We start from the raw sequence: 15,021 nt of genomic DNA on the forward strand, positions 1-15,021 counted from the left end.
GTAAATGCCACCACTGACAATTCTTTGCCCTTTTTGAAATGATGAATCCTAATGCCATAGTTATTCCATAGATAGCCATAGGCTTTACAATAAGTACACTGTGGGCACTCATTGGAAACATGGTCCTTAGATTTACATTTTGAACACCAAGTCTCCATTCTTCTCACCAGTTGTCTGGTCTGGCTAATCTCAACAATTTTTCGAGCCATCTCTTCAATCTTCCTAGCCCAAGACCCCTTTTTAGGCTTATCCTTGGTCTTCTCATCGGAGCTACTCTCAGAACTACTAGAAACTCCGCTTGAATCAGATTCATCAGTAGAAGGACTGCTACTACTGGACCTCCTCTTCTTATGACCCTTTTCCTTCTTAGCTTGTTGTTCCAGCTTCAAGGCTCGCTGCACCAAATCATTGAATTTCTTTGTCGGTGCTGGCACCTCTTGCTCCCTAAGCTTCTTGCTGCGAAAGCCATTCAAGAACCATGCTCGCAGTCACTTTTTCGATGGTGGTTCCTACAGCTGCCTTGACAGCTCTTTGATTTTCTCAACATAGCTTTGGACTGCCAATTTCCTCTGCTTAATCTTATCCAGTTCACAAAGAATATCTTCATCACCTCTGTTGTCGGAATATTCCAGTCTAAAGGATTTAAGTAGTTTATTATAGGATCTAAGCTGGCAAGCTGGGTAATGGTAGTACCACTTCCTCGCTGCGTCCTTCAGCGTTTGCGGAAAGTATTCACCCCATTCATCCTCATCAATATTTTTCAGCTCAGCATACTGCTCAAAGTCTTGGATGTGAACATTCAGATCATCCTTCTTGCCCCCTTTAAACACGGGAAAAGAGATTTTCAACGAGGATGTGTAATCATGACGATCACCGTTGGTCCTTCCTCTTCTCATCTTGGTGTCTAGATGCCTCTTTGGATTTTTCTTACAATTGTATGTATCTGCATCCCAATTAACATCTGCCTCTGTCTCAGTTTCTGTGTCCTCCCTAGCTTGTCTACTGGAAGTATGGAGACTTCCTTTACTGCCTTTGGCGCCCTCGTCCCCTGCCTGGACCGAGACTTTTAGCCTTGCGTGCTTCCCTTTCTGCCCTTCTGCGTCTGGACTGACTAGAATGTTGTGAGTCCTGCGCCTCATCAGCATGACTGTGCTCCTCCTAAGCCTCAGTGTCAGTCACCAGCTCATGCTTGGGGTCAGAGTCTCTTTCTAACTCCTCAGGAATAGGGTCAACACGGTAGGATGGTTTCTGGCCACGACTGGGTTTGGGTGCCATTGCTGCAACTAAAAAACTTCAAACTGGGAGATAAGTTTTCTAGTCAACGAGCAACAGCTCTAGCCACCGTGATTGCCAAAATGGAATTGGAGCTGATCTCTTTAGATAGCTGATTCCAGTGTTAGAAGTTTACAGCTACTGGTGATGTGTTAGTTCAAGCAGTAGAACTGGAAAATGAGATAGAAACTGAACTAGAATACATCTACTGAAATGAGAAACAGACTGAAGTACTGAGAATGATGTTCAAATTCAGATTCAGATTCATAGAGAATGAGTACAAAGTATGTATGACTGAAGTACACTGGACTGCTGTATTTAGGATTACAGATAAAGATGATGTAGCTCAAGAACAGCTCGGGAACTAAGGATTATGAATCAAAAGCTAAGCAGAATAATCCCGACAAATTCCAACCCGATTAATGTCAACCCGATTACAATGTAATGGATCCTATTTATATGCCTTGGGAGTTACTGTGGTAATTGCCGTGGTAATTAGTGACTGATCCGCTGTTCGTCTCACAGGAGCCGGTTCCCACCCATGAGACTATCTCCGCCATCTACAACTTGACATTCCGTCTAACCCCTTGTTGGAAATTGATGCGTGAATCAACCATGGTATGGTGGATTACTTCGTTGATAGAATGAGGCCGTTGAGAGTTGACATACTTGGCCATCTCTTCAGGTAATCCCGCACAGAATTGTTGCTTTTGCTCAACAAAGTCTGTCTTTTGAAAGAGAGTAGCCTTGAGATGTAAATCCCAAAACTTGTCCACATATTTGTGGATAGACTCATGAGAGAGAAGCCTTAAACTCCGCCATTGGTGAGCACTTTGTCCTTTGCATCACTTGCAAGCAATTGCTTCATGATGGAAACTCGTAGAGTTTTCCATGTCTTTGGGGCTTTGCCATTGCCACGAAGGCTAGCCCACCATTGACGAGGAAATTTTTGGAAGTGCATAGCTACATGGCATACCTTGGAGGACTCTTTGAAGCCCTCGTCTCCAAAGGCCGCATTAAATTGTTGGATGAAGGCCAATACTTTGTCGGTAGCACCAAAGGTGCCATCATAGGTGAGAAAAGAGATACTCTTTCCTCCATCTTTGACCTTCTTGAGCTTTTGTGACCTTCGCCATGTAGGGTAAGATTTGTGATGTCCTCCCCTCTTATATTCTCTAGGAGAATAACCATAGATTTCATCGGTAGAGGAGGAAGGTGAAGAAGAAGGAGAAGAGGGTGACCTCTTTCTTGCCCTTTTCTTCCTTGGTTTCCTCTCTTCCCTTTTGAACTACGAGGAGAAGGACTATGGGTTAACCGTTTCCTCTTGGGAGGAGTTGGCGATCGTTTAGTCCGCCTTCTTCTTGGAGCCACATCTTCGGAGGAATTTAGGGATTCATTGCTTTCTTGACCTTTGGATTCCCCTCTCGTATGGGAGAGAGTCTTCTTTTGGGGGTCTCATCAAGAGGCCTCGTAAGCTCTCTCTCCTCTTCGAGAGGAAAGGAAATCCCATAAGCACGAAGTTGCTGAGTAACTTCGGCTTGCAAAGTGGGGTTGCCCATAGCTTGTTGCAACCTAGTGACAACATAATTAACAAACATGGGGGCATCATCATTGGCACCTTCATGTGCAAAATCAAAGTTATCAATGTTCATTCTACTCTCTTGGTTATTAACAGCCATGCTAATTAAACTTATGTGTTTACTTAGTGTATGCTTTGGAAATTCAAAACTTAGTTGCTACTCCTCTTAGCCTTTGAAAATAGGCACTTAAGTATCTACACCCACGGATCGAATTGGTTAGTTATAGAGAGTAGTGGAGTGATTTTAACATAACGAAGTTGACGAGGGACAACTCCTTTCGGACTTCTTATGGCTCCCATATTATAAGTGGTTTTTTTACATATTTTTAAGTTGAAAGCCCTTTTTGGTTCTGGTAGGCAATAATGGTAAAGCCGTTTTTAAAAGACTCCATTATTAAGACCAAAGCTCCCAAGGCATGCACCATATCCCACATAGTGGACTCACAAAAAACGATAATAGATCCCAGTCCAACACCCTAATTATAATTAACAAAAACAAACCTTAATAGGCTACTTAAGGACCTCTCTTCTTAAGAAGAAAAGAGAAACAAAATGCTCTGATACCAATGTAATGAAAATGGCCTATGAATTTTGAGAGTAGCGGAATTAGGAAATTTATGAAGCACTTTTGTGAGATTACTTTGTGAGCATAACGAGTGAACTTAATTGATGGTAGCAACATAAACATGGTACTTAGTAACTTGGCATGAACAATACTTTTGCAAGAGAGAGAGAGAGTTTAGAGAACATGACAATAGTTGAGGCCCCGATTCATACGGAGCCGGTCCCCCCTCCAATAGGCATTTATATTATAGTTTCTCCCATCAAGAGAGACTTGGTACACTACAATCTTTGTGTTCCTTGTGACCTAGGTGATGCAATGAAGATGGAAAGCTTCATGCATCACAAGCATAACATAAACTTTGTAGAAAGCATTAACTATCCCAAGCCTCAGTCCAAGGCCTCAAACACCTTCGAAGGTGGAGAGAGCTAGCGGGGAATGAGGATAGGGAAGAGGAAGACGAAACATTCCATAGGAGAAAGAAATAGTTCCTCACTTATCATTACTCTTCTTGCTAGCATACATAATAGCATAGTAATGAAGATGGAGAAGATGACAAGCTTAAGCATTGAAGCATGGCTCTTGGTTGGATTTGCATTTCATAGCCAAGAGTGTTGGTGTAGGCTCTCACTTCTCACAAGCTTGGAGAAGGAGGTGGAGTTCCTCAACTTTTTCCAAGTGAGAATCGTTCCACAAAATGAGTGTGTGTGTGTGTGGTGTATATCCCCCTAGCACCTCCCTTGCTTGCTTGGGGCGAGTTGTTGCTTTTCCACATGCTTCAAGCTCATTGGACCCCTCTCTCCCTAGCCAATCGCATGCAGCATGCAGTCAAGTACATGGGCAGACAAGTGTCCTCCTTACTCCTGAGAGAGAGAGAGAGAGCTTGAAAATATCTACATATTTGTTGGATGGAACTAGAAGCTCATTGGAACCCTCTTTAGCCCAACCAATAGCATTCAAGCACACCATGTGGTTAAGCTTAGGGAGAGTCTGACATGTGTCCCATGTGCCCTTTGAGAAATGGGATGCCCTTTGGGTGAGTGGAAGGCTAGGTCAAAGATTCCCCTAACTTTGGGACTTTCATACATAGGAAGCTTCTCAAGCACCTTCCTCATTAAATTTGTAGAGTCTCTTTTTGACTCAAGCACCTTACCCCCCATGCATGGGAATCTTCTCAAGCACCTTCCTCATTAAGTATGACACACTACTGGGTGCTCTACACAGGAGTAGTTTTCACACTCGGCTCGGGACCCATTTCATGGAGCAGTGAGCGGCAACCCACCGTTGCGCTATCTTCCAAAGAGGCGGAGTACAGAGCAGATTGCTATGTTGCTTGTGAGGCCATATGGCTACGGAGATTACTGGGAGAGTTGTGTTTTCACCAGACTGCTACGACTCGTCTTTTGTGCAACAACCAGAGTTGCATTGCTATTGCCAAGAACCGTATCTTTCACGCTCGGACAAAGCACATTGAGGTGCAATATAACTTTGTTTGGGAGCGGGTTTTGGCTCGAGATCTTCATTTGGAGTATGTCCCTAAAGCGGACAATGCAGCAGACATCTTCATGAACGTTGTAAGCCCAATGCAGAACTTGTCCCATATTTGGTTGGTGATCAGTCAAACATAGATGCCACGGAATTGTGCAGAGCTTGGGGCAAAGTTAGAGACCAGACAATGTGGTTTTCTTTGATCTAGGAGCCCGTGCAAATTTCATATCACCGGAATTGGCATCGACAGTGTGCTCAACGTCCTTTGCGGTACATCAGCTCCAAGGGTTGCACCTTACTTGGTTGATGCGATTCAGATTGGGCAGGAAATCCAGATACTGGGTGCTCTACTACAGGAGTAGTTTTCACACTCGGCTTGGGACCCATTTCATGGAGCAGTGAGCGGCAATCCACCGTTGCTCTATCTTTCACAGAGGCGGAGTACAGAGCAGCTTGCTATGTTGCTTGTGTTAAGTATGGAGCCTGATTTACCCTTGTAATTTTCTGTGGTAAAAGCGCACATTTGTAAGGCCCCCATTATGAGGAGAAGCCATCGTGTGTGAAGGAAAATCACTCGCCGGAAACCAAAATTTTCACGGCCAAAAATCAGGGGCAACTTTAGGGGCCTTTTTTTCCCCTCGTCGGAATATTCCTTTTTGCCAGAATATTATGGCTGGACGGCGGCCGGAAAGTGGTCAGAAAACAACCGTCGGTTGGCCGGTAGTCAATGGCTGGTGGCCGGTGGTCGGAAGTCAATGGCCGGTGACCGGTGGTTGAATTCAAAAGCGGACTTGTCTTCTCAAGGGCGGCCACACATGGGCGGATTGAAGGTCCGATTTGGACTTATCTACACAAGGGCGGCTACACATGGCTGCCTCTCATGAGAGAGGACAGCCCTTTTGGCCTATAAAAGGAGGCCATTTCTACACACATTTCATAGTGTGAAGTTGATGCAACAAGGTGAGTGTGAGGTGGTGAGAGTGAAGCAAGGCGGGAGCTCCATTAAGGGTATAATCCCTTTGTAAACTACTTCTTGTTTTGAAGTACTAAAGCCATTGAGTGCTGTGGACGTAGCCCACATTGGGTGAACCACGTATATCGTGTGTACTCTCTCTCTCTCTCTACTCTATAATCTCTTGTGTGTGAAATCTATCTCTCTCCATTAAGTAATCTACTCAAATATCTATTTAGCTACGTCTTATTTCCTAACAGCTTGTGAGGCCATATGGCTACGGAGATTACTAGGAGAGTTGTGTTTTTCCCAGACTGCCACGACTCGTCTTTTGTGCAACAACCAGAGTTGCATTGCTATTGCCAAGAACTATATCTTTCACGCTCGGACAAAGCACAATGAGGTGCAGTATCACTTTGTTTGGGAGCGGGTTTTGGCTGGAGATCTTTATTTGAAGTATGTCCCTAAAGCGAACAATGCAACAGACATCTTCATGAATGCTGTAAGCCCAATGCAGAACGTGTCCCAGATTTGGATGCCATGGAATTGTGCAGAGCTTGGAGCAAAGTTAGAGACCAGACAGTGTGGTTTTCTTTGATCCAGCAGCCCGTGCAAATTTCATATCACCAGAATTGGCATCGACAATGTGCTCAACGTACTTTGCGGTACATCAGCGGCACCTTGGACCATGGTGTATTCTATGGTCGCTCCAAGGGTTGCACCTTACTTGGTTGATGCGATTCAGATTGGGCAGGAAATCCACATACTGGGTGCTCTACTACAGGAGTAGTTTTCACACTCGGCTCGGGACCCATTTCATGGAGCAATGAGCGGCAACACACCGTTGCGCTATCTTCCGTAGAGGCGGAGTATAGAGCAGCTTGCTATGTTGCTTGTGAGGCCATATGGCTACGGAGATTACTGGGAGAGTTGTGTTTTCCCCATACTGCTACGACTCGTCTTTTGTGCAACAACCAGAGTTGCATTGCTATTGCCAAGAACCGTATCTTTCACGCTCGGACAAAGCACATCGAGGTGCAGTATCACTTTGTTTGGGAGCGGGTTTTGGCCGGAGTTCTTCATTTGGAGTATGTCCCTAAAGCGAACAATGCAGCAGACATCTTCATGAACGCTGTACCTCAGTGGACTCATCTGTGTTGTCTCAGCATCCGGTGCTGAGAGGGGGTGTTAGAGTTACACCACCGCTGCTTCTCCATTTTGTACGGCTAGTGATTGTCCCGGGTTGGCCACCCATCGCACATCATGCAGATTGCATGGGCGGACACTTAGCACGTGTTCGGCCGGTCATTTTTTGAGCCTCGCTGGGTGGACACATTTTTAGCCATTTTTGGGCTTTTATGTTTTTTGCACCAGTTACACATTTTGCCCTACCTCAACCTAAGATTCTATAAATAGAATGCTTAGGGTCTTGTAGTCAGACATTGTGTATTGAGAGCATTATTTGCAAAGCACTTGTGTTTTCTCTCTCTCTCTCTCTCTCTCTCTCTCTCTCTCTCTCTCTCCCCAACGTTTTCGGCGCATGTGGCTCACACACTCTCCACTGCTCACTCTCACACTCCTTTGTCTCATGTAGCACGATGATTTTCTCTCGTGTATCTCTCTCTCCCCTTTGCACATATGGTAATGCCCCACTAGCTGGGCTTCTCAGTTGACTATGTACAGTTATGGGGTTTTGCGCATTTGCCAAGGCAAGAGCCTTTTGAATAGAAACCGGATTAGCTAATTGCTAATTCCCCAGAAATATGCATAGTTCCATCACGAAAGATTGCGAATTTGGAGAGTTTTCTTCCGTGAAAACTCGTCCAAATCACAGGGGGACTGTCCCATTGTGTGTGGGAGCCCTTGGGACACGTGTAGACGTGTTTGCTCCGCTAAACGATCCAAAACAGAGAATTACAGCCTGTTGTGTTTTTCTGCGGGTTTAGGGTTTCGAACCTAAACTGCAAATTAGCACCAAGGGAGCCTTGGGATGCGTGTACAGGGTTTTGGACACCCGACAATGGAAAAATAGGGAATTACAGCGCGCTAAAATTTTGTTACAGCTGACCAGAAAGCTTCTAAATTGCGAGGGAATCCATCCTAGACAGGTACTTTTGACCTATAGGGGATTTGGCGTCGTGATGTTGCCAAAATTGAGTCAAAAACCTGCAATTTCATCCCTCGCCAGATTTGGACAGCTTTGTGAGACTTTGATCTACGTGTCCGGATCGTTTGTTCTTAATCGAATAAAGAAATACCGAAAGGGGCGCTAGTCTTTGGGGCCTATAGGGTGTCGGTCTTTGTGTGTGCAATGACAATCTAGTCGCTGGACGCATCTGTGTTCTCTTTTCTTCTTAGTGCTTAACAGGTAATTGAATTAGTACCGCCCTCTACGGTGTACAGGCCGGTTAGATGCTCAACGTTGGAGATATCACTGGATAAAAATAGAGTCTACTTTTGGTGTCACACATACCACGACTACTTTTCTTGAGCTCACAGATTTAAGGTGGTTGCTTTTCAGCTCAAGTAATCTGTTTTCTCGGTGCCAAGATTGGAATTTTCTTGAAAATTCTTCAATTATGGCAACAAAAAACACAAAGCTCTGAATTCCCTTGCGGGTAGCTGGAAGTAAGGTTGGAATAGCGTGAGCTTACAATCTCAAATTGAGTTTGAGAGCTCAAGATACAAAAATTGATTGCCAAGTGTATGCAAGCATAACCACCCCAGAGTTGGCAAGAGTTGTATCGGCACTGCGTGCCTGGATTCTTATATAAAGAAATACTGCAATGGACACCGAGCTCGGGGCCAATCTTCTTTGCCAAGTGGTGGGTGAATTGTCTTTTGATTGATTGTGCTAGTGTTTGTGGCTTGCAGGGTTTTCTTCTCTCCTGCGTGTGCGCGCCACTTGTGCTAGTGGTGAATTGTCTTTTGATTGATTGTGCTAGTGTTTGTGGCTTGCAGGGTTTTCTTCTCTCCTGCGTGTGCTTGAACCAAGAGTCTGGTTTCAACTAACCATTGCTTGCAAAGAGAGTTATGCAGTGTGCATCGCAACTTAATTGATTAATTTGCCATCTAGTTATGCAAGTCTTCTGAAAAGTTTTCACAGTTGCAGAATCTAATCCTTTGGGCTTTCTAGAGACTAGACTTAACTAAGAACTGGAAGTATGTGGGAACCTGTGTATGTGACAGATTGATTGAAGTATTTAGGTGCTTTCTTTTCTCTTGGGGATCACAAGGAAAAGCATTATCTATAAGAAGAAAGGATAAAGCATGGGTGCTTTGAGCTTCTCTAGCAGAGGAAGAAGCTACTTGATGGTTGTGAGGACTTTTTGGCTGAGATTGGAGTTGGATTGGGTGTTGCATGGGCATCAGAAAAGTGCTCGTATTTAAGCCATAATGGTCAAATTTTTCTGTCATTTTTGTTGAAGGATTTACTTGTAAAACACTGTTCTTGTGAAGTCTGAAGATGCTTACCTCTGAATTTTGTGTCCATGACATCTTTCACCAAGAATTCCCCAGATTTGGCCAAGTTGAGATGCTGCAGTATGCTGAATGTGAAGGAGAAGAAAGCAAGGCCGCCTAGCAGCAGCAGAACATGCTCTATCTCCTTTTCCCTGGCAGATTTGTCCTTGTTAACATAGGCAATACACACTTCGTATAAAAAGAAAAGGAAAACTGGCATTGCCGCACCGCTGACAATAGCACTCAAGGTGGCTATGCACAGTTCAATTTTTTTTGCTGAAATTAATCTTCTCAAGAAGGACATCATCATTTCTCTATTGCCATAATTGTTCCAGCCAGTTTTTTCAGTAGCCTTGCTAATTTCCATGCTTTTTCCGTCATAGACTGCACTGATGTGTATTGGCGTGCTAAGACAAGGAGATATGGGTGTGCTCAGTATAGAAGGTGAGAATGATACGGATTGCTGCTGAGTCTGGTAATCACTATGTTTTATAAGTGGGGACTTCAAATGTGGAGTTCCAACAGGCTTTATCCTGCAAAATTGGTGTGCATTAGCATCATCAGTCTTAGCACAAAATTTAACAAGGGTGGTATGCTTTCTTACTTCTGATCTGGGTCAAGGGTCTGCATTTGTAACAACGAATAATAAGCACCTTTGGGTCCCAAGTTCATAAGTGTATCGTGTGAGCCTGTTTCAACAATTTGACCACTGCGCAAGAGTACAATCTTATCTGCATTACGAATTGTTGATAGTCTGTGTGCAACCACCACTGTAGTACGGCTTTGCATAAACCCCTCCAGGGCCTCCTGAACAAGTCTTTCAGATTGTGTATCAAGCGCACTTGTTGCTTCATCAAGCAACAGAATAGGAGGATTTTGCAGAATAGCCCGAGCTATTGCAAGCCGTTGTCTTTGACCCCCTGACAATTGAGTCCCTCCCTCTCCTACCTGTGTATTTAGCAGACCAGGACAACTTTTTTTTGCATTATTGAAAAATTGATTAAAAACTAAAGGTGAAGCCATTTCATTTTCAATTTTGAATGGTGTATCAGGCACCTCTATCTGGTTTCTTTCACATCAGATAATTTCACAAAACTGTGCAGACATGTTCATGAGGGGCCTTATATAAAAATCATGTGTTATGGATGATTCTGTAGCATCCGAAAATATTGATTTGGGGCTACATGCTACCAATCAGTGGGATGCCCTAACTTGGTTACTAAATTAATTGCTCAACCTAAATTTCGGAGGAGAACCACGGTACCCAGGGAAAAGCTGTTTATACCAAAACCATGTAACCATTTTGGTGTAATAAATACATCATCAAAATGTCACTTTTGTACCATATAATGAATCGATGAATATCGTACACTTAACAGAGTTAAAGAAATAGGTGGCAACCTGAAGGCCCACAGTGGCCCACATTGTGTGTATAAAGTCATTCATACTGCAGGCAGGTTGGCCAACGCTCCTCAAGACCCACACACTTGTGTGACTTGATATTTGTGATAAGGATTTCGGAATATTATGCTATAATGTTGAGATTTGTGTTATCATGACAAAAAGGGGTGTACAAAAAAGGGGTCAAAATTGCAATGTTTGATGGAAGTTCATGGAACAATTTAGGATACATGTGGCCCTGAAGTTTCAAACTATGTCATCTAGGAGGCTGATGTGCTGCCAGAGATTTTGTGCACATTGTGATGATTAGAAAATACATCTTCAATTTCTTTGTGTCACATTTTGAAGCTGCTGTGTTTCAAGACACTCTGTGCGTATTCTTTGATAAAAAGTGTCCAATTTACACAAAATATATCCAGGTCAATAGCATCTTTTCTGGTGCTCGTAATTAACGCTCTTGAAGCAACTGCTTAATGAAAGAGATTTAGCTATTACCAAAAGCTTCGGTAAGAGATGAGTACTATACTTGAGTTTGGTATCCAAGAGGGAGCTGCATTATGAATGAATGTGCATTTGCGGCCTTTGAGGCAGCTTCAATTTCCGCCATGGTTGCATCCTTTCTGGCATATCGCAGGTTTTCAACAATACTGGTTGCAAACAAGACAGGTTCTTGTCCAACTAGCCCAATATGTGACCTTAGCCATTTCAAGTTTAAAGTTCTGAGGCTGATGCCATCTAAGAAAATTTCACCTGCATAGATTCAGTACACCATCAGAATTTCTGAAGAACGCGGCAATCAGCCATGAACGATTTTTATTTATTTTGTCTAACGAGTCTAGACTGCCAACTTTGTATAACAAGCTGGGAAATGCGTTTCTCTTATTGCATGATACCAGATTGTGTTTACAACAAATGATAGTACTTATTACCAGATTGATTATGCAATAACAAAGATGTTATTACCACTCGCTTGATATATAGCAGGCTGCAACAAGGCTCTCAAAGTGGAGTCTGTTCATCTGCATATCTGCAGCTGAGTTCATGTAAGTGCTTCTGTGCTTTACTCTAAAGAATGAAATGTCCTTTTTTCGATTCCATTTAGCTCAAGGCATGAAAATTAATTTTCGGGGAGTCTTGAGGGGCCCACGCTGTGCATCTTTTACTGGTGCTTGGTACTCACAGGACAAGCCCTTAGCAAGTGCCTTGGTCTGTTTTATATATGTGCTGGAGCAAAGTTGTTCTGTTCATATAAGAGACACGGAGCTCCAGGGTTCCTAGGCAATGTGGATGATTCTATAGCTGGCTGCTTGGGAACATGGGTGTGGACTGCAATGTGGTGCATGTACATCAGGTGGAAAGCTGGTAGTGGAGGCAACACGGTGCTCTCTGGTGTGGCAGGAGGTACATGCATGCACTGCTTTTCACAGTTTTTCACATGCAGATCATTTTATCCATGGCAAAAGGAACAGCCTAGCTTCAAGCAAATATGCAGAGTTTCTGTAATTGCATATTGGATATGCCTGGCTTTGAAGTGGCTCAGTAGGGGTATATCATAAGCATCGAAAGCATCTTCATGGAGACGTGTATGAATTTTCTGTGAGTACTTGCCTTTCTCTGGATCGTAGTATCTTTCAATCAAAGAGACTATTGTGCTTTTGCCAGATCCACTGCTTCCCACTAGAGCAACTATCGTTGTAGCAGGTATCTCCAAGGAGACATTGTCTAAGACCTTGACATTTGGCCGTGATCTATATCTGAAGCTGACATTCGTCAGCAGAATTGTACCAGTGACAGAATGAGGTTTCTCGCCTTCATCTGAGTTTAAAATTGAGGGCATCCTGTTAATGAGCTGGAAAACTCTGGCTGTTGATATTTTTGCCCCTGCAAAGCTCTGTAGGCATTCTGTTGCTGTACCCAATGCCCTGCAAAGTGAACAATGGGCGACATCATTAGATTAATAAAGTTAACTTGCTAGGAGAAAGTTACAAGGTTTTGAAGTTATGACAATGATCTGTTGTTAGTACTTTGCTGCAGATTTGTCAGCTTTCCTTCTTCATGCATTCTACTTAGTTACACATAGATTATGCTAGTATCTCTAGCCATTACTATGCATAATGGAGCTGATGGTTCTTATTGTCTTGTGAATACATAACTTGTACTAATGCTTCTGGTGAATTTCACCTTTTTCTGGCTCAATCTAGTGAAATACATCAGTCATATCAGTGGATAAGTGAAATTTTTGATGGATTGCAGCCAGTGAGTATTGTATGATGAGCATGCCCTATGAACTACCTTTTTGATGTTGTCCCATGATGCTTCTATTTAGTGATAGGATAGACATGGCTCAGCCTGCCCCGCATCTCTTTTTGTGCATCTCTGTGTGTACTTTCCTTTGTACGAGAATTTGGTCTTTTCCTGTGTCTATCTATGCATGTCTATTGTGATATGCCTTGGGTGTAAACACCCAACAAAAAGGTTGTCTATTGCCGTTACGGGTTTTCCTAGATTTATTATGGTATATTGATCATGTTTTATGCGTCATGTCACTATGTAAACAGTCAGCAGTGTCTGTAGCCTTGTGAAATGCATTTTATTTGACAAGCAACTCATATTTTGAGTGTGCAAGTAGGAGGCTTACTGGCCAGCATATATGATGCTGAAAGTTGCTGTTATGATGTTCCCTGCTTTGATGTCCTCTTTTGTTACTAGGACTCCTCCAAACCATAACAGCAGTCCCCAAGAGAGATGAACGGATGCGATCAGAGCACCCAGTCCTAATCCCTTTACACAAAGTCCTCTCTTTCGCCAATCTGGACCTTTTCTTCCAATGCATCTGTGAACTTCCTGATTTGTTTCGACTCGGATGTGTATGAGTAGATAGTCCTGATTTGTAAAATGGTCTGCAGCATGCAGTTCAGAGTAGCATTTGATGTACATTTGTTTTATCTGCGGGCATATAAACTCATACAGGCTACTACTCGCAGCTCATTTTTTTTATGTTTGCACATGCTTATTTATGCACAGGAACTTGATTTCAAGTATGTGGGGATGTGTTGATCGTGTAGTGTATGTGAATGTGCGAAGCATTGGAGGGTGAGCTGTAGATATACAGTTAATAACTTGTTGCACAGCTGGATAACGTGAGCGTGTGGCCTTTGCGTGAGCTATAAGTCTCATGGGTACACGTGAACATGAACAGATGTGCATAGATACAAGCTTGAATGAGACTGCTCATGAAAATACACACCCACATGCACAAGTCTGCACACACACATGTTTGCAGGCAAGTAGAACAGGCCTCTGTGTGTGTGCGGCCACACGTGTGCAACAACTATGGAGCACACACCCACACTTCACCTTTTTTGAAATTCAACTTCACCTCAGTTGGAGCAATCAATGAGAGTCTACCTCTTCAACAACAATAGCAGCTTTGTGGATGGCGGCCTGTACTTTGACCGCTAGCTTGACGGCAGCCTTACTGTAGATCCCAGCAAGAACTGCTGTAATGGGTACGGTTGCAATGGTGAGAAGAGCGAGTTGCCAGCAGTAGTATAAGCCCACACATGTTCCAGCGACAAATGTTGTCATATATTGAACAAATTTTCCCATCTGTTGAAAAAAATTAGTTTCTTCGTTTGTTTGCAATGGTGCAACTATGCAAACGTATGATCACATGTGCATGCATGCATGCACACACACCTACCTTGAATCCAATGGCTGAATGAATAACACCTATGTCAGTTGACATCACTCCTGCAATCTGAGCTGCCTTTGATTTTGTGTCGAAAAATTCCACATCTTGGTATAGCACTGCCTTCAGAAGATTGTATCTCATTTTGCAGACTTGTCGCTCTGCCGTGTACATCCAGCATGTGGAGTCTAGCATCAACAAGAAATTATTATTTCACAGCATGCATATATTATCTTTAATCCTTAGCTTTGTGTTTCTTGAATTAACTTATTTTTCTCCACTTCAACAAAAACATGCACGGTGACCTTTTGCTCTACACTTCAACACAAACCTTGCATGTGTGCGCGCGCCAGAGTGTGAGAGAGAGAGGCAGAGAGACATTGATTTTTGCTGTGTGTCTTGAGTGAGATTATCTCACCACCACACTTGTATCATTTTATTCACCCATATTTCTCTTTAAGATTGTGTTGGTAACGTTCTTAGGTGAGCATACTTGTACCTAGAGGGCTTTTGCTGTATGTCTTGAGCGATATCTATATCTCTTCGCTATGGATGTACTGCATACTCCACCTCACTTTCTGTCTAGGGATGCTGTTAGTCATTTTTTAGGTGAG

General features: G+C 43.3%; 1 protein-coding gene across 1 annotated transcript; it reads right to left on the reverse strand.

Moving 5' to 3' along the window:
* Positions 1 to 9,051: 9,051 nt before the first annotated feature.
* Positions 9,052 to 13,653, reverse strand: LOC147419777 (ABC transporter B family member 1-like). Its single transcript, XM_086506116.1, has 5 exons — positions 13,355 to 13,653; positions 12,325 to 12,638; positions 11,243 to 11,466; positions 9,920 to 10,263; positions 9,052 to 9,848 (listed from the first exon to the last, which is right to left on the reverse strand). The coding sequence occupies exons 1-5, from the start codon at positions 13,651 to 13,653 to the stop codon at positions 9,254 to 9,256; spliced, it is 1,776 nt and encodes a 591-aa protein (XP_086362242.1). The 3' UTR covers positions 9,052 to 9,253.
* Positions 13,654 to 15,021: the final 1,368 nt, after the last annotated feature.

Source organism: Adiantum capillus-veneris, chromosome 29 (assembly GCF_014529385.1).
Source record: "Adiantum capillus-veneris isolate H3 chromosome 29, ASM1452938v2, whole genome shotgun sequence".
Taxonomy (NCBI): Eukaryota; Viridiplantae; Streptophyta; class Polypodiopsida; order Polypodiales; family Pteridaceae; genus Adiantum; species Adiantum capillus-veneris.